This window comes from Crotalus tigris, unplaced genomic scaffold, assembly GCF_016545835.1.
Source record: "Crotalus tigris isolate CLP2741 ecotype Arizona unplaced genomic scaffold, ASM1654583v1 scf7180000020640.449710, whole genome shotgun sequence".
NCBI lineage: Eukaryota > Metazoa > Chordata > Lepidosauria > Squamata > Viperidae > Crotalus > Crotalus tigris.
Genome location: NW_024098119.1, coordinates 217,065 through 241,946, shown reverse-complemented (window position 1 = coordinate 241,946; position 24,882 = coordinate 217,065). Strand labels below are relative to the sequence as shown.

At 43.3% G+C, this 24,882-nt stretch overlaps 1 protein-coding gene across 2 annotated transcripts in view; it reads left to right on the top strand.

The window, feature by feature from the left end:
- Positions 1-1,248: 1,248 nt before the first annotated feature.
- The window catches only part of LOC120319349 (vascular endothelial growth factor receptor kdr-like), a 191,545-nt gene continuing 167,911 nt past the window's right edge, over positions 1,249-24,882 (top strand). The window contains exon 1 of one of the 2 annotated variants that reach the window (XM_039368128.1): positions 1,249-2,163. In XM_039368128.1, coding sequence (XP_039224062.1) covers positions 1,539-2,163 — 625 coding nt within the window. In that variant the 5' untranslated portion in view covers positions 1,249-1,538. The remainder of the gene's footprint in view (positions 2,164-24,882) is intronic. The other variant, XM_039368129.1, reaches the window with a different exon arrangement.

Below are 24,882 nucleotides of genomic sequence, written 5' to 3'. Positions count from 1 at the left end.
GCTGTGGCAACACATGAACAACGGTCATAAATGCCTTTTTTTCAGTGCCGTTGTAACTTTGAACGGTCATTAAGCAAGATGTTGTAAGTCAAGGACTGCCTTGTAGACACTCCTGCTTAGCCAAGGTATTGGATTAGGTGACCTCTAAGGTCCCTTCCAACTCTGTTATTGTATGTTCTAGAGAGTTTGCTCCAAATCCGTAACCACTAGACCATGTTGCCTCCTTCTCTGCTCCTTCTTCTTCCCACTTCTAATCGCCGTTCAGGCACCGCCAGCCCAACCCGTGCACAAGCGACCTAGAACTAAGAAGAAACTTTCTGACAGTTAGAACAATTAGCCAGTGGAACAACCTGCCTCCAGAAGCAGTAAATGCTCCAACGCTGAAAGTTTTTAAGAGACTGGACAGCCGTTTGTCTGAAATGTATAGGGTTTCCTGCCTGAGCAGGCGGTTGGACTAGATAACTTCCAAGGTTCCTTCCAACTTTTTTATTATTATTATTATTATTATTATTATTATTATTATTATTATTAATTTCCCAAGCAATTCTCATAGACTCAAGCTTCTATCCTGAATTATTAAAGAAAATAAAAGATAATCTGGCATTGTTAGTCTGGGCAGTAAATTTAAACTACTTTGCTCATTACAGCATTGTTCCAATATTTGAAAGGCTGCCCCAAAGAAGAGGGAGTCAAGCTATTCTCCAAAGCCCCTGAAGGCAGGACAAGAAGCAACAGATGGAAACTAATCAAGGAGAGAAGCAACCTAGAACTAAGGAGAAATTTCCTGACAATAAGAACAATTAACCAGTGGAACAGGTTGCCTTTAGAAGTTGTGGGTGCTCCATCACTGGAGGTGTTTAAGAAGAGACTGGACAGCCGTTTGTCTGAAATGGTATGGGGGTTGGACTAGATGACCTCCAAGATCCCTTCCAACTTTTATTATTACTATTATTATTATTATTATCGATCATCGCACAGTCAGCCAGATGTTCAGACTGGATTTGGCATTTTGTCTACCTATCGAGTCCTTACCCAGGACCTGGGATAGGCAGATGTGGATGTTTGATGGTATTACAGATATTGTCGCAGGATGGAAGCAGTTCCTAGTAAGGCTGCCTTTTGCAATTGACTAATTGCGAATTTGTCAATTATTATTATTATTATTATTACTATTATTATTATTATTACTACTACTACTATTACTACTACTACTACTCCTACTCCTACTATAAAGCTGGCTTGCACGCGGCTAGCGAGCAAGTGGATGCCTTTGCGGGGGAGGGCAAAGCGGCTCCAAGTAAAGCAAGCGGAAGTAGCAGCGGGCTTTCTCCGCAGCCAGAAGTGTGTGTGTTTGTGTGTGTGTGTGTGTGTGAGAGAGAGAGAGTTGGGGACGAGCTGGGGTGGGGGGGCAATCCTCTCCCCGGGACGTTGGCCGCTGACGTCTCGCCTTCCTCCTTTGCTTCCCCTCGAAAGAATTCCAAGTGCGTATCCACCATCCCAGGAAAAGCGAATTCCGCCTGGGAGGGGGCCAGGGGGAAATGACAGTCCCCGGCCTCTCCTGGACCAGCCCCAGAAGTGCTCGGAAGGCACGGCAGACCCCCGGTCGCCTCTGGCCGCCTTGCGACTCCTCCGCTCCCCCCTCCCCGCTTAAAACCCCAACCTTGAGACTTTGGCGAGTTGCTGAGAAGTTGGCGCGACGGCTCCGGCGCTTGGTGGCTCCCGGTCTGCTTGCCTCCCCATCCCCGCCCCGGGCCACGCCGGGCGTGGGCTGCCTTCTCCGGCCCCAGGAACACCTGCTAACCGGGAAGAGAGCGGGACCTCGCGAAGAGCGAGGGGCCCCGCCGCTGCTTCTGCCAACTTCGAAGTCTCCGGCTTCCCTTCTTGCTGAACCCCCCAGCCCCGCTGGAGAGATCGCGGGAGACCTAGAAGGAAGGGCCGAGTCCATCTTGGCAGCATCAGGAAAGAAGGAGGGGATCCTCCCTCTCCCCCCCCCCGCCACCCCAGCCAGCGAGGTTGCTACCTTTGCAGCTTACCTGGTGCCTAAGGGGGCATCCTGGTCTGAACACACCTTCTGCTGCCAAAGGACTCACCTTGGCCGCAGCAAGAACATGACCGTCAAGTTGGAGATCGCCTTGGCCGTTTGCTTACTGCTGGCGCTTCAAGGTAAGTGTCCGGGTCTTCTTGCAAATTGCCTGCAGCCTTCCAGATTTGGTCTTGCAAATTCTCCCGAGCCTTCCAGAGTTTGGGGCAACGTGGACTGGAGTTCCCAGGGCCCTTTGCTGCACTTTGGAAGGGCTCTTGTTTTTCCCCTGTCTGCCGCCCACCTGAGTCGCTCAGCATCCTTTTGGGGAGCGGTGCCGCTCCTGAACAAAGTTTTCCAAATAACCCAGGGCAACTCTGTCCTGGCCGGAGCTGAGAACGGAGAAGGTCTGGATTTCAAGAACTTTTGTAGCTGGGTGAAGGTGCAAAACCTCATCAGCTGCTCGCTTAGTGCCTCGCTGAGGGCACTTTCCTAAAGCGTGCCTTCTATTTTTGGGTGATAGCTTGACTTAAATGCACGCCCAGGAGTCAAATTACTGTATATTCCAAGGACGGTCAACCTTGGCAACTTTAAGACATGTGGACTTCAACTCCCAGAATTCCCGTCAGCAACTGGCTGGGGAATTCTGGGAGTTGAAGTCCACAACTTTTAAAGTTGCCAAAGTCGGACACCCTTGCTATATGCCCTCAGTGAGATTACTAGATAAAATCAGTGACTAACGAGTCAATATATTTGTCTTTCCTTACTGTTGCTCATGCTTTTATGAATCTACAGTCCTGCAGTTCACAAATGCATGAATAAGTCCACTTGTAGAGACTCACTTTGCCCAAAGAAGAGACCAAGGTAATCATTGTTTAAGCATAAAAAACAGAAAACAGGTAAAAGAAAGAGATATTTTCCCCTCTACTAATTCTCACTCAATCTGACTAAAAGGATTTTGCTTTCAAAGCTTCTCTCAGAGCAAGACAGAATTTTGGAGAAAACCATCATGTATGGTGTGTGGTCATCTGACCATTGTTATTTAGGAGAATTGGGATCGGTGTCAAGGCTGGTGGTCTTCTCCTACTTCCCTTCAATCCCAAGAAAAGATCACAGAAAAGAATTTGCCATTCAAATCTTCAGAATCTTCTCAAGAACTTCTCCATCCACCCAAATTTTTCTGCCCACAAATGGGGTTGGGAACTTTGGAAGTCTTGTTATGTCCTGGGTCTACCTGGAACCTTGGAGAGATATTTATCAGTGAGAAGAGTCCACCATCATAGGACAATGAAGGATCTGCTATGGAAAGTAGCTTCCATATGTGAGCAACTGGGGAATCAAGGTTCAAAGTCCATTTGTGGCATTTGCGGTGTGTCCTGATGCTGAAATTCTGTTTTTGAGTTTGAAAAGTGTGCTATATGCAAACACAAAGTTGGAAGGACCTGGATTTGACTTGATAGGAGACCAATGCAGTGAACCTCAAAAATTAAAAGATGCTGTCACTTGATATGTTGATCGGGATGAATTCTACTTTTGATGTGGTGTGGTTTTTCTTTTCTAACATTCTGCAAAAGAACGTAAGGATTCCTGCTTTGGTTTTTGTTGCTGTTGTTGTTGCACGCCCAAAACCTCCTTTCCTTTACTCTTTCTCCCAAAAAAAAAGATACTATCTATTGCTGTTCGCCCGAACTTCCTCTTTTCACTTTATAGGAAATTTTCCCTTGTATGTCATCCTATTCCTTCCATTGGTCCCTGAAAAAGGTTGGGTTAACTGAGTTGACTGCCACATTTTACTGTTCGAAAAATACATGCCACTCAAACAGAATGATTAATCCCAAAATAAGAATTGGAATTTCTTGTCTTTTTAAAATCATAACTGCCTTGCTCTGGGCCAAACTATTTAACTCCTTCTCGTAATATTGTGGCTCTCTGAGGCATCATCTGCCGTACAAGTTCTTAGGCTGGTCGTGCCAGCAATAGCGATGAAGACGTTCTCTCTCTAGTCCTAGTTTACTTTGCTAGGTTGGTGATATGGCTATCAAATTATATATCAGTTTTATATATGATGTAATGTAATGCAATATATTATTATATATTGTATTGTATTGTATTGTATTATATTATATTATATTATATTATATTTATTATACTATATTTATTATATTATTATATTTATTATATTATAGTAGATAGTATAGTATAGTATAGTATAGTATAGTATAGTATAGTATAGTATATATTGTATTGTATTGTATTGTATTACATTGTATTACATTACATTACATTACATTATTGGATATAATAACCAGTTTCGTCTAGTGGTTTTAAAGCACCAGAACCAGGACATGGTGAGTTCTAGTCTCGCCTTAGCCATGAAAGCCAGCTGGGTGACTTTGAGCCAATCGCTCTCTCTCAGTCCCTTACAGGGTTGTTGTTATGGGGAAAATTGGATGAGGAAGGTAAGGGAGAGGGGGGGAGAGAGGGGGGGACATTGTCAAGACCCAGAAGAATCCCTGTTAATATACCATATGAACATTTTCCTATTTATATATACTGGGGATGAAATCCATACGCAGAGGTAGGTGTGTCTAGAGCAGTGGTTCTCAACCTTTTTACTGTCGCGACCCCCCCAACCGGTCGTAAGTCGAGGACTACTCAACCAGTCGTGACTACTCAACTGGTGCAGCACCGTTTGCAGAATGGGACTTTTGGCGGGCTCAGCAGGGCAGAGACAGCCTGGACAATTCCTATTGGCTTTGGAAAGCCAATAGAATTAGATTCTATTCAAGAGAGTCTATTCTATTGGCTTTCAAAAGCCAATAGAACAAAAGGGAGTAACACAGCTAAGGAAAAGGGGGGAAAAATGGCGGACTGTGTTGTTTGGCGACCCCCGTGAAATGGTCGTTCGACCCCAAATGGGGTCCCGACCCACAGGTTGAGAACCGCTGGTCTAGAGGGTGCCCACAACCGTATTTTCAAAGTTGCATTTGTGTTTTTCATACGTCCCCCATCACCACGCTGGCCACCTAGTTGACCTTAGGTCAATACTTTGTAGATCTGCTTGAGAAGCCCTAAATCAGGGGTCTTCAAACTTGTCCCTTTTATGACTTGCGGACTTCAACTCCCAGAATTCCTCAGCCAGGCACGTGTGCCTGCCTGAGGAATTCTGGAAGTTGAAGTCCGCAAGTCATAAAAGGGCCAGGTTTGAAGACCCCTTCCCTAAATCTTGGCCACTACTTTGTAGTGCAGATCAGCTTTGACTCCATGACATCCAGCGATTGAAACAACCCATTTCCTAAATCTGCATAATCCATCAAAACTCGAACAGGTCGTGTCCACCAAATACATTCAGCACAAGACCGCCAAGCCAAGGTGAGACTTCAATCGTTGGTTATGTAAATGGGAACCACCAAGTTCCTCAGTGGAAGATGACAGGGCCATGATATGGCAAGGAGAGCAAATATATTAGTCATGACTCACAGCTGAATTTCTGCTTCATGATAAATCATTAACATGCGATGGTTCACAACCAGAATTTGCAGATGAACTTCTCTGGAAAACTGCTTTGAAGCCAGGAGAGAAATATGTCCCTGAAAGTTATTCTGGGATGACTCATTCAGATATGAAATTAACAAGCTTGAGTATCAACATTCTCCATATATGTCTGGATCATTCATAATGTTGTTGGAAAAAGATTTTCCGGCTAAATGTCTTCCTAAAGGATGATATTTCTCAAGCTTGACAACTTTGCGTCCACACATCTGACAGTTGTCAAGCTTGAGAAAAACTGCTGAAGGGGAACCCGCTCTGGTCCGTGAGCTCCTGGAAAGAACTTCTCCGCATCAAAAACCTGGAGTAAGACACAAGCCAGACCACATTTAAGTGGGGTGCTAACAATCTGCCTAACTGTTTGCATCTGTGGACGTGCATGTTGCCCATTAAGCCAGAAGATTGGATGAATCCAGAACAGAAAAGCTGCTTCACTTGGCTGGGATGGGGTGAGGGTCTAGGACAGGGGTAGGCCACCTTGGCTCTTTTATGACTGGTGGACTTCAACTCCCAGAATTCCTGAGCCAGCCATGCTGAGGGGAAAGGGAGAGGTTTCCAAGCTGAGCCATGCTGGCTCAGGAATTCTGGGAGTTGAAGTCCACAAGTCATAAAGTTGCCAAGGTTGAGAATCCCTGATATAGGCAGGGTTAGGCAACCTTGGCTCTTTTATGACTCGTGGACTTCAACTCCCAGAATTCCTGAGCCAGCCATGCTGAGGGGAAAGGGAGAGGTTTCCAAGCTGAGCCATGCTGGCTCAGGAATTCTGGGAGTTGAAGTCCACGAGTCATAAAAGAGCCGAGGTTGCCTACCCCTGCTCTAGGGAATCATGCAGCCTATAGTTGAACTGCTCCAGAGTTCAGTTCGGTTTCCTTTAGAGACAGAACTATTTAAAAAATGCTGTCAACTTAATTGGATGGGATTTTTCTAGGGATGGTTCCAATTAGAATCCCCCCCACCCCACCCCCGTCCGTTTTTGGATGCCAAGGGGAATAGAGCGGGCCGTGTACAAGGCAATGCCTGGAGATACCACTAGATGGCAATTCCTCCTAGAAACCTTTTTCCAGATGTTGCCTTGGGGAGAGTTGAAGGGGAAACCCCAAGAAGACCAGCGTCTCCTCAATCAGGCTGTGGTTTTGTTCACCATTAATGTCTGCAGGACAAAGCTCAAATTTATTTTCTTCCCAATCCCTGATCAGATCAGAAGCATTGACATTTTCTGTTTCTTCTAAGGAATTTTGGTTGCTGTGCTCTGATTCATTCATTCATTCATTTAATGATTAACTCAAGGCAGTGAACACACATAATATTTCTTCCTCTTCCTGTTTTCCTCATAACAGCAACCCTTTGAGATAGGCTGGGCTGAGAGAAAGTGAATGGTCCAAAGTCACCCAGCCAGTTTTCATGCCTAAGGCAGGACTAGAACTCACCGTCTCCTGGGGATTGGCCCAAAGTCATTCAGATGGTTTTCATGTCTAAGGCAGGACTAGAACCCACCTCCTCCTTGCATTTTAACTTGCATTGGTTGGTGGTTAGCTTTAGCAATGGTTGCCTGAGCAAACCAGCTTGGAACCACAGTTGCTTATTTTTCCTGAAGTGAGGTTCTTTGACTCAGCATCCTGGTGTGTGTGTGGAACTGAGCACTAGCTCTTCATAACAGCAAAAGCTTTCCAGGATTTCAGGTGGAAGAAAAACTGATTTTTTTTTCCTGTAGCAGCCTGATTAACTCCCCATTGCATTCAGCTTGGATTCAGTGAGGTGGCTATTTAAAGATTTATTATGATTTAGTCCATTTATATCCCATATTTCTGTCCAGAGGGCATTTGAGGATGGAGAACAGATAGTCTTGGCTGGGCTTGTCTTCACTTTGAAATAAGGCAATAAAGTCTGTTTGTTTGAAGGTCAGCTCTTTCCAACTTATGTGGTCAATTCACACAACCGCTATGTTCAGTTTGTCCATCTGGCATTTAATTGTGCAATTCATTAGAGGGGGAAAAAAGGAATTTGCAAAAAAGTAAAAAAAAGTTGCCCCAGACCATATAAAAGTAACCCATCATCAATAACCAGAAGCCATGGAAGAACTTTGTTTATATAAAGAGGTTTGTGGGCTTCAGTTCATCAAGAAAAATGATTTTGCCAATGGTTTGATCTGCTGTGCTATCACTAAAAAGGTTTCCTTGCAAACAGATTCTTAGTCATAACATGAACATTTTATGCATCATAACCCTAACAGGGTCTGCCCATAGCAGTTGTAAGTTGTGATGGTCATAAAACAGGTCAGTCAACAAACCCAATTTTATAAGTTTCAGTGGACCAATCCTTCACTATGGGTGCGGTTTGCTGAAAACTGGAAGGAATTGCCAAATTTTGGCAAAACTGACATAAAACACAGTTGGGTGATTGCAGGTATGGTAAATAGGTACTCCATCTCTGGAAATGTTATGAATAGAATGGATAGACAGCCTTCAAAAGTAGTTTAATTGAGTTTCCCACTTTGCAAAGGATTGTACCAGATCAATGTCTCTCAAGTTTGGCAACTTTTAAAATGTGTGGATTTCAACTCCCAGAATTCCCCAGCTAGCTGTGCATGGGGGGGGGGGCAGAGATGAAAAACATGTAATGGGACCACAGCATTAGAAAAGCAAGGTGTATTCTATCACAAATACTGTCTTGTGGGCATCAAAAAACACACCAGTTACTGTTTCATATCCATATCTAGTAAGGGGCCATTTTGGTCTAGTGGTTAAGCCACCAGGCGAAAAACAAGAGATGGTGAGTTCTAGTCCTGCCTTAGCCAGGAACACCAGCTGGGTGACTTTGGGCCAATCACTAGGAGACTATGAGTTCTAGTCCTGCCTTAGGCACAAAAGCCAAGGTGGGTGACTTTGGACCAATCACCAGGAGAAGATGGTGAGTTTTGGTCCTGCTTTAGACACAAAAGGTGGCTGGGTGACTTTGAGCCAATCACCAGGTGGTGGTGAGTTCTAGTCCTGCCTTAGACAGAAAAGCCAGCTGGGTGACCTTCGGCTAGTCACTCTCTCTCAGCCCAACTTACCTCCCAGGATTGTTGTAGGGAAAATAGGAGGAAGGTGTGTTAGTTGGATATTTTCATCACCTAGAGTTATTTATAAACATAATAAAGATAGGATACCATCAAATAAATCAATAAATAAATGGGACATGGACTGAGAGCATGTTACTTAGACTAACGTGTTTTTTAATGCTTTTGCACAACCCAATTGTATTCTCCTGACTTATTTATTCATCTGCTAGGCAAACAGAGAGAGAGAGAGAAAAAAAGAAGTCATTTGCCAGCTCAGATTATGATCTGCAAATGCCACTTTGCATAAGCACAGGTTGACTGAGAAAGCCTTTGCTGAAACGGGAAACTGAGCCCACCAGAACAGGATCAGGCAACTGCAGGATGACTCATCCAGAGAAATTTTCATATGGGACTAGATCTCCGATCCATCTTTTGCTTTTTTTTACTACCACGAAAAGACAAGATGTCAGACAGGCTGGATGATTCAAAGCCCATAAGATATTTTTATCCCTACTCTTAGCCAAAAGGCACACACAATAACATACGTATAAGCTGTGAAACCGAGGCAGGCTTACAGTGTGAAATACACACGGCATGAAACGAAGGAGGAACGGAGGGAGGAAAGGGAGGAAAAACAAACAAATGGAGGTGCCAGTTGTTAAAAGTTAAATAGGCAGCTGGAAAACTACATTCAGTGCAAGGAGGACCCCAAGAGAGCTGGATGTATCAAGTTATTGGAGATAACATCAGTGCTCGCTTCAGAAAAATTCATTAAAGAGCTTTTTATAGGCATGGGATTCTAGGAACAACTCTATAATGTTTGCATTTGTGGCGATGTTGTGGTGCAGCGCGACTATTTTTGTAATTCAGTGCTGAGAGAGAAACTTGTAAGGTAGATAGGTGAGGTTCAGAGAGTTTCCTAAATCTGCATTTAGATTTTATTGAATGGTGTTGCCAACAACTGGTGTAGGTTGAACTTGTAGAAAGGGAGGTTTGGAATTGTGGAAAGGGAGGGTTTTCGAATTCACTCTCATCCGGGGAAATTTACAAAATGGCTCTGAACCTGCCACTTTTAGCTCAGCCTAAATTGCTGGATTGCTGTTGCAGGGAAAATATAGGAACTCTCTCCTTGTGGCCCTTCAGAAGATGTAGATTAGAAGTCAATGGGCAGATGGATGGGTGGATGGGTGGATGGGTGGATGGATGGATGGGTGGGTGAGTGGGTGGATGGGTGGATGGGTGGATGGGTGGATGGATGCATGGGTGGATGGGTGGATGGATGGATGGGTGGATGGGTGGGTGGGTGGGTGGATGGATGGGTGGGTGATGGTTGGGTGGGTCGGTGAGTGGGTGGGTGGGTGGATGGATGGATGGATGGATGGATGGATGGGTGGGTGGATGGATGGATGGATGGATGGTTGGTTGGATGGATGGGTGGGTTGGACTATATTGGATTGTATTGTATTATATAAACCTTCACATCCCCACCCCACTTTTCCTAATTCTGTTTATCTGTTTGTACTCCAGAATGTTTTACTTCAGACATTTTTGTAAGAGTTAGGGGTCCATATGAGAACTGCAGAGACATCCAGAATAGCTTCACTGAGGACATTTCCCAACGGAAATGCTGCCTTAAAGATTGTGAAGCACAATGTCATTTTCCAGTCTTGAGTCTAATATCCCTTTCAAAATGGCAATTTTTAATGTGAGGGAAACATGCAGGGGTTAATCATCTTAACTGTCCTGGATTAAACCAGTGTTATTTTGATGAAGTTCAAGAGTCATAAAACAGGTCTGATTTTATGCTTGTCCCACGTTCCTTTCGAGAGCACAATTGCTAACGGATCAGTCCAGGCCTCAGGGGACTGGCTCTGAATGGCTCTCAGCATAGAGTGGGGTGGAAACCAAGCACATTGTTCAGAACAATGGGAAGTGGGAAGTCAAAATGGCGGCTGGCTCAGAATTTTTTTTTTTTTCGTGCAATGGATACAGCCCATCCGTTTCTTCCTCCACACAACTTAAGGCAATCCAATTGTACGTTTTGTTTTTGTTTTAATTCCTCTGCTGCCCCTCATGCTGGGCCAAACAACACCCGATTCCTTGATGGAACAAAAGGGACGTGGTTGTGTAGCTAAAGCGGCAAAGCTTTCGGTTTTGCAAATGGGGCTTTGTAATTTTCGTTAAGAAAAGAAAAAAAAAACAAGAGGGTTGAAGCTGTTTGCTGATAATGAAACAATCCCAGGTTCCATTTCCTCTTTTTTTTTTTTTAATTTTTGGTGTATAGGGAATGGAGAAAGCATATGGCCCCAAAGATTTTGTAGAAATCTGGAGTCAGCTGCCATATGTAAAGGAAATGCATGGGCTTCCCTTCTATTTTCAGACCCTGTGCTTTGTCTTCTCTGTTTCCCCAAAGTTTCCTTCGATCTTCCTGTGTTTTTCTTAAGTGTGGGAACAACCTTGCCAAGGAAGTGGGGAGCAGGATCTGCAGGATAACGGGAATTGTTCTAGATTGAAAGGTCAAGGTAAATCTGATCCAGGAGTACCAGTTGAGTTTTTATTTGGTCTCAGGTGACTAAGGGATCCCTTGTATTTCTAGTCTGTATTTGGACCTCCTTTTTTTGGCTAATGTTGTTGCTTAAAATAATTTGCTTTCTTGAGTGGAGAAAGAAAAGAAACAGATTTAAAACCAACAACAAACAATGCCGGATTAAAAAGGCATTTTCAGTTCAGACAAATTGCTCAGTTTTGCTTGAAATCCTCTTCCATTGATTATAAGAGTTCCTTTATGTGTTGTTTGTTAGTTAATTTGTTTATTAGGAGACCCGTAGCCCTTTTCCACTCACAAAGAAAATGTGCTCCAGGCAGTTTATAGCAGTGAGAACAACAATCAAACCGCCCACGTAAAGATGATCCTTTATAAATTTGCATCAGAAATTTAATAAATTGCACACACATGATCTGCCTTCCCAGTGTAACACTTTCCAGGTGTGTGGGATTGCTGCCTACAGAAGTCCCATTGGCCAGAGTGACCAGCAACTTTTGGGGTGTGGGGGGGTCTCGTTTCTGGACAGAAACAGGCTGGGGAAGGTTGCCTGAGATCAGCTGAAAGCTCATCAAAAAAGAAGAACTTAAAGAGTCAAGTCAGAATTTTGGTAAAAGTAAAGATAAATGAACTACCCACCATGCATTGCCCCAATCTGGATCCCACAAGAGAACAGGGTTCTTCTCCAAAGCACAATCCATGTTATCTGGACTCCTACTCAGTCTCTGTTCACAATTGTCGGCAGTAAACCTCTGTTAGATTTTATTTTTCTGGGCTCCAAGATCACTTCAGATGGGGACTGCAGCCAAGAAATTAAAAGACGCTTGCTCCTGGGGAGGAAAGCCATGGCAAATTTAGACAGCATACTAAAAAGCAGAGACATCACCCTGCCAACAAAAGTGCGTATAGTCCAGGCCATGGTTTTCCCAGTTGCAATGTATGGCTGTGAAAGTTGGACCATAAGAAAGGCTGAGTGCCAAAGAATGGAGGCCTTTGAACTCTGGTGCTGGAGAAGACTCCTGCGAGTCCCCTGGACTGCAAGACATTCAAACTGGTCAGTCCTAGAAGAGACCAACCCCGACTGCTCTTTAGAAGGCCAGATCCTGAAGTTGAAACTCAAATACTTTGGCCACCTAATGAGAAGGAAGGACTCGCTGGAGAAGGGCCTAATGCTGGGAAAGATGGAGGGCAATAGAAGAAGGGGACGACAGAGAATGAGGTGGCTGGATGGAGTCATTGAAGCAGGAGGCATGAGCTTAAAACTCCAGAGGTTGAAAAACAGGGCTCTGATTATACATATATTCAACCTCAAGGGAATCTGGGGTGCTCAAATTATCGAGACAGTGGCTACAAATGGATGATTGGAGCTCCACCCATTCTTAAGATGTAGCTCACACGCAAAGTTACAAAGGAGTAGGTGGGTCTTCAGTTGTGTGGTTATACAAGTAGTCCTCGACTTACAGCCATTCATTTAGTGACCGTTCAAAGTACAACAGCAGTGGAAAAACAGTGACTGATGACCATTTTTCACACGACGGTTGCAGCATCCCCATGGTCACCTAATCAAAATTCAGCTGTTTGGCAACTGGCTCATATTTGTGACAGTTGCAGGGTCCTGGGATCGTGCGATCGTCTTTTATGACCTTCTGACAAGCAAAGTCAATGAGGAAGTTAGATTCATTTAATGACTGTGTTGCTAATCTAATAACCGTGGCAAGAAACTTTGTAAAAGAGGGCAAAACTCACTTAACAATGATTTCCTTGGCAATAGAAAATTGTGGTCATAAGTTGAGGGCTACATGTAGCTGCCATCTTAATGTTTTTGACATAGAGAGAGAGAGAGACAGAGAGACCAAGACAGAGAGAGAGAGAGAGAGAAAGAAAGAGAAAGAGAGAGACAGAGAGAGAAGAGAGACAGAAACAGAGAGAGAGAGACAAAGAGAAAGAGAGAGACAGACAGAGAGAGACAGAGAGAGAGAGAGAGAGACAGACAGACAGACAGAGAGACAGACAGAGACAGAGAGACAGAGACAGACACACAGAGAGAGAAAGAGAAAGAGAGAGACAGAGAGAGAAGAGAGACAGAAACAGAGAGAGACAGAGAGAGAGAGACAAAGAGAAAGAGAGACAGACAGAGACAGAGAGAGAGAGAGGCAGAGAGATAGACAGAGAGAGACAGAGAGACAGAGAGAGAGAGACAGAGAGAGAGACAGAGACAGAGAGAGACAGAGACAGAGGATTCCCTCTCATATTCCATGCCATTGTTCATTAGCACTGATATAATTGGCAGTAGTAGGGTGAGCATTTTTAACTCAACAGAATATGGAAGGACAATCTTCTGCAGTCTAGAACCATTGTATAGTGTTGTGACCACACTCTTGTAATATCCAATACATCTAGAGTAGATTTATAGATTACTGCATTTGCAATGTACACTGTACGACTAATAGATTGATTTCTTCTAAAATGATGTTTTTTATGAGTTGACTGTTGGCTCTTGAAGAGCAGAGGAAGATATGCGTGTAATTTCACGTGGGTCAGAAATGGGTCAAGAATGTTACTTTTCAGGATGATTAGAAAGCCCAACATTCTGGATTTCAGCCTAGGCTTGGTGCTGGAGGAATAGCTTTGAAATGAATCACTTTTGCGATCATTTTATTTTTATTTTGCATGCTCTGCAGTCTCGGGAGATATGCGATCAGCATGTTGGGACTATCAAAGCATCCCATATATCTTTTTCGGTGAAAAGAATAATGAGGAGGAATCTTCTAAAATGATTACTCATCAGGATTCTGCCGTAGCACTTTGACAAATCTGGGTGGCCAACAAAGAATGGTACATAAGGGTTGTTGTTAAAGGATGTTAAAAGATGTTGGCTTGGTGATTGTTGCCACTGACCAAAAACTGGTCAGTTTGGATGTCCCACATTCTGAATCTAGGTTGAAAAAATGGTTAGGACCATCTGATATTTAAGATGGTTAAAGGCCTGGAGACTAAAACATATAAAGAATAGTTGCAGGAATTGGGTATGGCTAGTCTAGAGAAATGAAGGTCTACGGGTAACATGATAGCAGTGTTCTAATATTTGAGGGGCCACTACTTATTCTCCAAAGCACCAGACGGCAAGACAAGAAACAATGGATAAAAACTAATCAAGGAGAGAAGTAACCTGGAACTAAGGAGAAATTTCCTAACAGTGAGGACAATTAACCAGTGGAACAACTTGTCTTCAGAAATTGTGGGTGCTCTATCATTGGAGGTTTTTAAGAAGAGATTGGACAGCCACTTGGTCTAGGGTCTCCTGCTTGAGCAGGAAGCTGGACTAGAAGACCTTCCAGGTTCTATTCTATTCTATTCTATTCTATTCTATTCTATTCTATTCTATTCTATTCTATTCTATTCTATTCTATTCTATTCCATTCCATTCCATTCCATTCCATTCCATTCCAATGATGTTGCCTAGACTAAGTTGTAATTATACACTGAAAGAACCAAACATGTTAGTCTTGTTTTAGCTCAAGTGCGAAAAAGGATAATGCTTATCTTTCAGACTGATGAGGATGAGGACAAACTAACCGTGTCATTGTCAATATGGAAGGGGCAGTCCTCACTTACCACCTATCTCAATTTTTTTAGCAGGTTAAAGAGATCCATAAATTTGAACTTCTACCCCAGGCACATTCCAAATGAGACTTTGGCTCGCAAACTGGAGAGGTTTGCAGATTGTGGAATTATTTCAGAGCAGAGAATATCTATCAGCTAACAAACCTTTAATTACATGCCCACAGAGCAATAAACTGATCTCAGGCAGATTTATTTCCGCGTGAATATGCACAGAAGCTGGCTGAAAGGATTAAGTAGGGCAACCACTTGGCCCCAGGCAGAAGCATGCGCCAAATGACAAAGGGAACGTGATAACTTGGGGGCATTAGCTGCCAGGCCACATTTTTCTAACACATGGGTCTTCAAACTGGATCACTTTAAGACTTGTGGACTTCCACTCCCAGAATTCCCTGGCCAGCATGAACAGCAGGGTTGATTTCCTTTAGGATGGACCAGTGGTGGGATTCAAATATGTGAACAACCGGTTCTCTGTGTGAATGCCATTTCTGGAAGTCCATTCTGGGCCTGGGCAACAAAAAATTAGCTACCGGTTCTGCCGAAGTGGTGCAAACTGGCTGAATCCCACCACTGGGATGGACTGATTTGATCTCCTTGCAGTCCGGGGGACTCTCAAGAGTCTTTTCCCAATGCCACAATGTGAAAGCATTGATTCTTCAGCATTCAGTCTTCCTTATGATCCAATGGTGCCTGCTCAGAAATAAACTATGCTGAGTTCAGTAAGGCTTCCTTCCAGCAGAGGGGAAACAAAGTTGAATCCTTTTCTTAGGTTTTTTTTCCTCCACCCCCCCCCCCCCAAGGAGGAGAACTTGTGAGCTTCAGTCCACTCCCTGTGGCTGATCTATCTCAACTACAAAAGAGCCAAGGGTAGAATTATACAACCTCAGGAGTCACGAAGTTGAAGACCAAAATGCCCTTTAACCAAAAGGCTGGCTTCTGAAAACTGTCTCATTTGCAAGTCAAGGACGGAGACCACAGTCGTGACTTCATCTGCCGACAGAATCTGTAATGAATCACTGTTTCCTTCCCAGTGCTTTGAACAGCCAGATCATTGCTTGGGTCCCAAGAGCTTGAGGAATGGCTGATGATCCCCAAGGTCCACCTCAATTGAAGGGCACCAGATTGAGGAAGAAGAGTGCACATATACTGTATGCACAATTCAGTGCTATCACATCTGGCTGTATAAATCCAGATAACTCTTAAATGGCACAAACCACTTTCTAAATCTCCTGGTACCATCTCAAGGTTTGCGTCCTGCCAGTTCAGATAGGGTGGGCATGCTTGTAGCCCCTTCCCCTAAATATTGCTATCTGATGGGAGCTAGGAAGTGTGCCTTTTTTATGCCCTATATAGAACCAGCCTCCACCCTTGTAGCCTTCTGCAAATACAATGTGCGGATTGAGATGTGCTTGTAGCTTGTTCGGTTGACCAAGCATATTGCGTGAACCAACCACTGTAGTTTGTAATTACAGGTAGTCCTTGACTGACAACAGTTCATTTAGTGACGTTGAAAGTTACAATGGCACTGAAAAAGTGATTTATGACCGTTTTTCACAGTTATGACTTTTGCAGCATCCCCAGGGTCACGTGATTAAAATTCAGACGCTTGGCAGCTGGCTCATATTTATGACAGTTGCTGTGTCCCAAACTCATGTGATCACTTTTTTGAGGCCTTCTGACAAGCAAAGCCAGATTCACTTAGCAATCAGGTTACTAATTTATCAACTATAGTGATTCACTTAACAATTGTGGCAAGAAATGTCATAAAATGAAGCAAAACCCATTTAACAGACATTTCACTTAACAACATAAAGTTTGGGTTCAAACTTGTTGTTATGGCTTTTGTTAACCTATTTTTGTTAACAGAACAGAATAACAGAGCTGAAAAGGATCTTGGAGATCTTCTAGTTCAGAGGTCCCCAACCTTTTGGGCACCAGGGATCGGTTCCGTGGAGAGAGGTTTTTCCACAGACCAGAGGGTGTGTGGTTTTGTGTGCTGCCTGCATCCCACGGATGGGGCTTTGCTTGTTTGTGTGGACCAGTTGCTGACATGCCGCGGCCCAGTACCGGTCCAAGGACTGGAGGTTGGGGACCCCTGTTGTAGTCCAGCTCCCTGCTCAGGCAGGAAACCCTATACCATTTCAGACAAATGGCTGTCCAGTCTCTTCTTAAAAATCTCCAGGGTTGGAGCACCACAACAATTAACCACAGTATTCTACTGGTTAATTGTTTTCACTGTTAGGAAATTTCTTCTCAGTTCTATGTTGCTTCTCTCCTTGATTGGTTTCCATCCATTATTTCTTGTCCTGCCTCCAGGTGCTTTGGAGAAAAGATTGTCCCCCTCTTCTTTATGACAGCCTCTTCAAATAGTGCAAAACTGCTAGTCCTTCTTTTCATTAAATTGGATATATCCAATGCCTGCAATCATTCTTCATGTGTTTTAGCCTCCAGGCCCCTAATCCTCTTTCTTGCTCTTCTCTGCACTCTTTCCCAAGTCTCAACATCTTTTTTATATTATGGTGACCAAAACTGAATGCAATATACCAAGTGTGGTCTTATCAAGGCAGTATAAAATGGTACTAACACTTCATGTTGACCCAGTTAGCCTTGAGGTACATGGATTTCAACTGCCAGAATTATCCAATCAAACATGGCCACTTCTCTGAATTCTTGGACTTGAAATCTATGCATCCAGAAGGTGTCCAGCTGATTTATTATGATTTAGTTGTAAGGTGTTGTAAGAACACAGTGGCTTATTCAACTCTCCTAAGCAAAGCATAGCATCGTGTAATGTATGAATCCTCTGTAATGTGTGTCTTCTACCTAAAACGTGGGTTGTAATCAGAGCTAGAATACACTCACTGAAATCAAAGGGACTTATAAGGTGTATTCTAAATATGATGCCTTGGCTCCATTGATCTGCTCTTTATGGTATGTTAGTAGTTAACTAAACTGCATTTGGTTGTGAAGCTGAAAGGGTTGGACACAATTGAATGGCTGACGGTGATGACGAAGGATGTTATACTTTCATACATGCTCTTGAGATTGACATGGTTATCTTGGTTATAGAATTCACCCTCTTTTTGGGTTCCTCAATTTAGGAATCCTAAGCTAACCAGATGGCCTGGATGCAAATCCCTGCCTGCTAAGCCAGTGATGTTCTTAGCAAAAGAAATATTAAAGAAATTGCACAGATTTGCTAAGGCTTTCCCTGATCTTCCCGTGCGTGTTGTGTGAATACAGCCATGCTGTTAGAAGTCTATCCACTCTTTTTAACTGAAAGAGGATTGTATATCTCCAGGAAGAGATTGTTCCATTCTCCACCTACTATTTTCCTACTACATCATCCCCTTTTACAGGAAAAATAATCTTTCCAAGTCTGAATTTCCCATCAAGTTCAACAATGTTCAGAGGCGTGGAAGGAGGAACTTTGGAAGCCGTTTCTTAACTGATTATAGTTCTACTTGTATACTGCTGAATCGATACAGATTTGCAGGGGTTTATTAAATGGTTAAAATAAAACCCATCAATTATTAAAACATCCACATTTAAATTTAAAATAACCCATCTTTGCGAATAAGAGTTATAAAGCCGAGAAGTAGATAGATGGAACAGAAGCGTAAGAAAACCGATTGCAACCCTAAAATAGCATAAACAATTCAATGTATTGAGATAATTCAAAGTCAAGTAAAAAAAAATGCCAGTGATAGATTATTCATCAAACAGTTATTGGGAGAGTTTGATTTCAGAGGTTTTGGAGATGTTAGGAGGAACAGAGGGAGTCCAAATTCTAAGGGGACTTATTTTAACCAAACCACAGCAGCAACTTGAAAATAGCACCTCGTTCCTCTTCACAAAAGTAAAGATTTCTTTTGAGGGTCTCTTCAAAGACTGCTTTCTCACTGTGGATATTTCAGGAAGGAGAAGACACCGGTAAAAGAAGAAGAAACGGGATCTTCAGATGCAACAGATATTTGAAGCTGGGTGGATTATTTTTTTTCCTCCCCAATGGAGTTTCCGAATTATTTTACCTCTCGCATTTTGCATGCAAAACGGTACCTCCAGAACGTGGGTGTAGTAGGCAGTAGCTTGAGGGCATCTCATAATAACATGAGCTTGTAATACTTGCCGAAAATAACCGAGGGAGCAGAACCCAGGCAGAGAGAAGAAATATGGAAGTTGATGGTATCACAGTACCATGATGATGGGCAGCAGTTGCTGGTTGAGGCCATAGTGAAACAAAAGGTGTGTCTAGTCAAAAGCTTTGAAGGGTTGCTCTTTTTGTGATGCTGGCTGAAGCAAAACATCCTATACAAGCTGCTGCACACCCACACCCACAAAAAGTGCCTTCCATTTCCAGACGTGAAAGAAAGCTTTCATCCTGCTTTACCACATCCCTTCTGCGGATTCAGTAGTCAGAATTTAGAATAGAATAGAGCTGGAAGGGACCTTGGAGGTCTTCTAACTCAAGCAGGAGGACCTATACTATCTCAGACAGGTGATTGTCTAGTCTCTTCTTAAAAGCCTCCAATGATGGAGCATCCACAACTTCTGAAAGCAAGTCCTAGTTCCCCTAGTTAATTGTTCTCACTGTCAGGAAATTTCTCCTTAGTTCCAGGTTGCTTCTCTCCTTGATTAATCTCCATCTATTGCTTCTTGTCCTGCCTTCTGGTGCTTTAGAGAATAGTTGACCCCCTCTTCTTTGTGGCAGCCTCTCAAATATTGGAATACTGCTATCACGTCACCCCTAGTCCTTCTTTTCACTAGACTAGCCATACCCAGTTCCTGCAACTGTTCTTCTTTATGTGTTAACCTCCAGGCCCCTAATCAATTTCGTTGCTCTTCTCTGCACTCTTTCCAAAGTCTCAATATCTTTTTTATAATGGGGTGACCAACACTGGATGCAATATTCTAAGTGTGGTCTTACTAAAGTTTTGTAGAGCGGTATTAACACTTCATGTGATCTTGATTCTATCCCTCTGCTAATGCAGTCTAGGACTGTTTTGGCCACACTGCTGGCTCATATTTAGATGACTCGGACTCCTAGATTCCTTTCACAGTCCCTGCCTCTTTAAAGAATGAAATGAAGATTTCACCTGCACCTATTGTTTTCCTATCTCTGTTCCTGAATACCATATAGTCTTCACTGGCAAATGTTTTTGTCTTTCTGTAATTCCATTTATAAATGGTAGTTAATCTTTCTCTCTTCCTTTCATCACTTATGCCTCTTTTCCATGATTATTTTTTAACCATGGAAAAGACCTACTTTAGCGCTAAACTTTCCTGTGATTTCTGTGACCCTCTTTTTAAAAAGTCTCTTCTTTTCCTTTTCTTGCTGACTTCTTCATTTTGAGGAAACTTTCTGTGTCCTTTTTTTCTTTATGTTGAAAGTCTTGAGTTTGGTCATACTTCAATCATAGCAAAACTCTCACTGCCCAAAGCTTTCTGTTTCCAAGTATCGTAATAGCTTGTTTTGAAAGTCATTTAGAATTTTTCCTCCTGTTGGCCTAGTTCACAGACTGAATCACAAATTGTCCAAACCTGAGCACGATCTTGTATGTTGTGTGACTTTAGCTAGTCCAGATTCTTGCTTAGTTTTCCAGAATCTCACTTGGAGACGAAGTAGCTGTTTTCATTAAGCTGTTTTCATTCATCATTGCATTAAGACAAGACCCCAACTGGGCCCAACATCTATGTTGTTAAGCAAGACATTTATTAAATGAGTTTTGTCCCAATTTATGACTTTTCTTGCCTCAGCTGTTAAAGGAATCACTGCAGTTGTTAAGTTAGTAACACAGTTGTTAAGTGAGTCTGGTTTCCTCCACTGATTTTGCTTGTTAGAATGTCGCAAATGGGGATCGCAGGACCTCAGGACTAAATACATGCCTGTTGTCAAACGTCCAGATTTTGATCACCCAATGCTGGGGATGCTGCAACGGTTGCAAGGGTGAAAAACGGTCCTAAGACACTTTTTCAGTGCCGTTGTCACTTCAAACGGTCACTACATGAACTGTTGCAAGCTGAGGACTAGCTGAAATTTGTCAAAGGTGGTTCTCAAAAACAAGAAGCAACGATTCCTGATTGGGGAATATAAAACACACGCCAGCAGGGCTCCTGCTGATTTCTGCAATTTATTGACCATCCCGGGGAAATAACAAAAGCCCGGGAAAAGGAACGGAAGTGAATCTCTGCCCTCTGGGCTAATTGGAAGATGTGACTTGTGACTGCAAGATAAGGGAGGGGTTTAGCAAGAAAAAATAGATGCCAGCAAGAGGAATTCAGATTCTGGCATAAACCTCCATGATGTGCCGTCAATTTGTAACGCTGCTAATAAAGGCTTTAGGATAAACATGCCTGGAAGTTCTTTGAAGTGTTTCATTAGTCGGAACCATGACAGCTAGAATGGAAACATCACAGCCCTTTGTGTGCCAGCCCTTCAAGACGAACCCATGAAGAAATTAAAGTTATGGATACTATTTTTATTATGAGATTGGAGTAGCAAGATCGTGCAAGTCTGAACGTGCTCCCCCCCTCCCTCCTTTGATCTTCATGAGATATAGGGGGGGTCCAATCTGAGGCACTTTCCCAGGTCCAGACTCTGATACTTTTTATCTCACTGTTGTCTTCCTCCTGTTCTTCAAGTTATACCACCTGCCCATTACACCCTTGCTGTCACTTACTGTCTCCGTGATTGGATTAAAAGCAAAGGGCAGCTACGTCTGGTCCTCTCACCTCAGCATGTAGCAAAGATTGAGCTCAAGAAGACATTGGATGTCTCCTAGTCCAATTCTTTGCCCATGGCAGGAGATCCTATAGCATTCTGGACTTTCTTTCGGCATTATGGGATAGATACATTGATCACTGAAAGAATTACAGAACAGAATAACAGAGTTGGAAGGGACCTTGGAGGTCTTGTAGTCCAACTCCCTGCTCAAGCAGAAGACCCTATACAATTCTGGACTCTTCTTAAAAACCTCCAGTGATGGAGCACCCACAACTTCCGAAAGTAAGCCGTTCCACACTGGTTAATTATTCTCACTGTCAGGAAAATTTCTCCTTGGTTCTAAGTTGAACCTTTCCAACCAGAGATCAGCCAGCAAAAGGTCTACTTCCATACAGGGCTTTTCTTCAAAGCCCAGTAGAAATGCTGCCCAGATGTCCTTCAGCCAAGAGAAAACTCCATCAGCGTATTATTTGCTGGCAATTCCCATCTTGTTACAAAAGTGCCATTGTCCTTATTTATGGCACTGATAGTATGTTAAGAGAGCCGATTCCCCTGGTTTTATTTCTCTCCCTTTTGTCCAAGAATTACCAGTCAGGAAAGATTTAGTTATCCTTATTTAGATTTATATTCTACCTTTCCTTCAGAAACTCAAGGCCATATTAATAATTCTTCTTCCTCATTCCATTTCACCGAGGAAGAATGTCATTATTAAGTGGGTAAGGCAGAGAGAGAGAGAGAGAGAGAGAGAGAGAGAGAGAGAGAGAGAGACAGTGGTGGGTTCAAAGTCACTGAAGGAGCTTCAATGATTGGGAGGCGGTGGAGTAGAAGGAGTCTAGAATCTGATTTCCCTTGTGCTTGTCCAACGTCTTCATTATAGAATTTGGAAGGATGGTTAGGCTGACTATAAGTTGATCTCAGCTCGTAGCCAGGCTCCTTTGAGTCGAAAGGGGGCAATTTGCTGCAGCCAGCTCGTCATGAGAGAACTTGCTTTGGGGCAATTCAACCATTCAATTATTTAGTGGTGTCAAGCTCACAACATCACGTGACATGTTGTGACGTATTGCGACTTTTTTTCCATTGCCGGCAATGGAGTGGGTGCGGTTTCGCTATGATGCATCTGGCCCATGGGCCGGCAGTTTGACACCTCTGATTTAGAGTCATTAAAGCATTATTTTACTTTTTTTTCCATTCACATTTCATTCTGTCCCATCTTTGGCATCCTTTCTTTAATGTCTCTTCGATATTAGCGTAACTCCTGTCCTGCGGAGAGTTGGCCTCCTAGCGAGATGGCCGTGCCGAGTTGTCCCAGGCCCCCTTTGGGACATGGGCTTAGAACTGTTCCAGAAGAATGCCAAGCCCATGTTCATAAGCAGCCCAAAGAACAACCCATCCTGGTACAGCTGACTAAAATCACCCTCTCGGGCAGGGGTAAGCAACCTTGGCTCTTTTATGACTTGTGGACTTCAACTCCCAGAATTCCTGAGTCAGCATAGCTCTGGGAGAACAGATGATGGCAACATCATAAGGAGCCAAGGAAAAAAAGAGAGTAGCCAAGCATAATGATAGTCCTTGACTTACCACCACAACAGAGCCCAAATTTTGCTTACAGCCATTTTTCACTTATGATCGTTGCAGCGTCCCTGGGGTCATCTGATCAAAGTTCAGACACTGGCAACTGGCATGTATTTATGATGGCTGCAGTGTCCTGGGGTCATGGGACCGCCATTTGCTACCCTCTGAATTTTGCCTCGTTTTGCAACCTGGCTTGATACAGCTGTTTAGTGAATCCCTGCAGATGTTAAGTTAGTAACCAGGTTTTTAAGTGAACCTGGTTTCTCCACTGGCTTTGCTAGTCAGAGGGTCGCAAACGGTGATCACATGACCCCAGGAGACGGCAACTGACATAAATACATGCCAGTTGCCAAGCGTCTGAATTTTGATTTGGTGACCACAGGATGCTGCAATGTGAAAAATGGCCATAATTGCCACTTTTATCCATGTCATTTGTAACTTTTAACTTAATGAACGGTTGTAAGTCAAGGACTTACTTGTATTTATGCAAATTGCAGGTGAATAAAAGCTCTCAAAAAGGTACTTGGCATCTGGTCTAAATTTCTTAATGTAATAGCTATTCCTAGTCTAGAATGTTGTAATAATTTAAAATCCGTAGGCCTTGTCCTTCAAGCTTTCTGTATATTTTGAAGATCATGGGCAGCTCTAACTACCACATGGAGAATTTTCCATGCCCGTTCTTAATTTAATAAGGAATGCCAGTTCTGGATCAGATACAACTCCAGTTCTTTTGGGGTTTTTTTCCGGATAATTGGCTCTGCGGAGTGCTGAGGTGAGCTATCTAGCCTTGTGTGTGAACAGCGGGACCATCAAGAAAGAGGAGAAGGGATGCCAGCCAGGAACTGCACCAGCCAACTCCTAAAACTTCCTTCTACTATCAAAGTGCTTCAAACCTGGGAATCAGCAAACCTCTTCTGTTTTCCATGCTATATCCATAAACACCTACTTTGGAGCAGACTGCAAATTAGTCTCTATGCTGTTGTTATCACTCCACATCTCAGAATGTTTTTGAGTATTGGCTCATTTGTTTTTGAAAGGAACTGTCACTCATGCTGCCTTATCGTTGGGATTGTTCCTCCCAAACTTTCTTCCCAGGATGGCCTGCCAGAACACATACAAAATTTCTTACTTCCCTCTCCATGTCTATGGAGAGTCTCAGTCATCCAGGTCATGGTTGTCACAAAGGCACTTGTTGTTTTTTTTTTTCAAGAGGCAACTGGACTTTCTTTGTTTTTCCTTGAAGATGTTTCGCGTTTCATCTGAGACGTTTCTTCAGTTCTGACTGAAGGGTGGAGAATCCTTCCATCCGCCGCCATTCAGCCAGAACTGAAGAAGCTTCTTGGATGAGAAGCAAAATGTCTTCAAGGAAAAAGAAAGTCCAGCTGCCTCTTGAAAAAGCACCTGAGGAAGATCTCCAATGGAAAACATCTCATTTCAGGGGCAAGTGGCCGGTTTATGGGCAGGCTGAGTGTCAGCTTTTGAATGTCAGGTATGGAGCTCATTGGCACTCTACATTTTGGGCAGCTTGCAATTATGAGCGCCATTGTCAATATCTCACAATGCCTTGTACTGATGCTGGGCCTTAACCTTCTGGAAATTCAAAATGGTGGCTCAGCACTGCTAGTCAGGTAGATCTCTGTAGCAGATGCCCTTAAAAGGACAGCTCTTCTTTCAGGCACTTTTACGTAGTGGTCCTGATAGCATCTACACGGCAACAAAGATGTCTTAACTGCCTCTTAAAAAATTAAGCCATCCTGATAAGGCTTGATTATATCTCTCTCTGTCAGCAAATGAGAGTACGGATTTGCCTGACT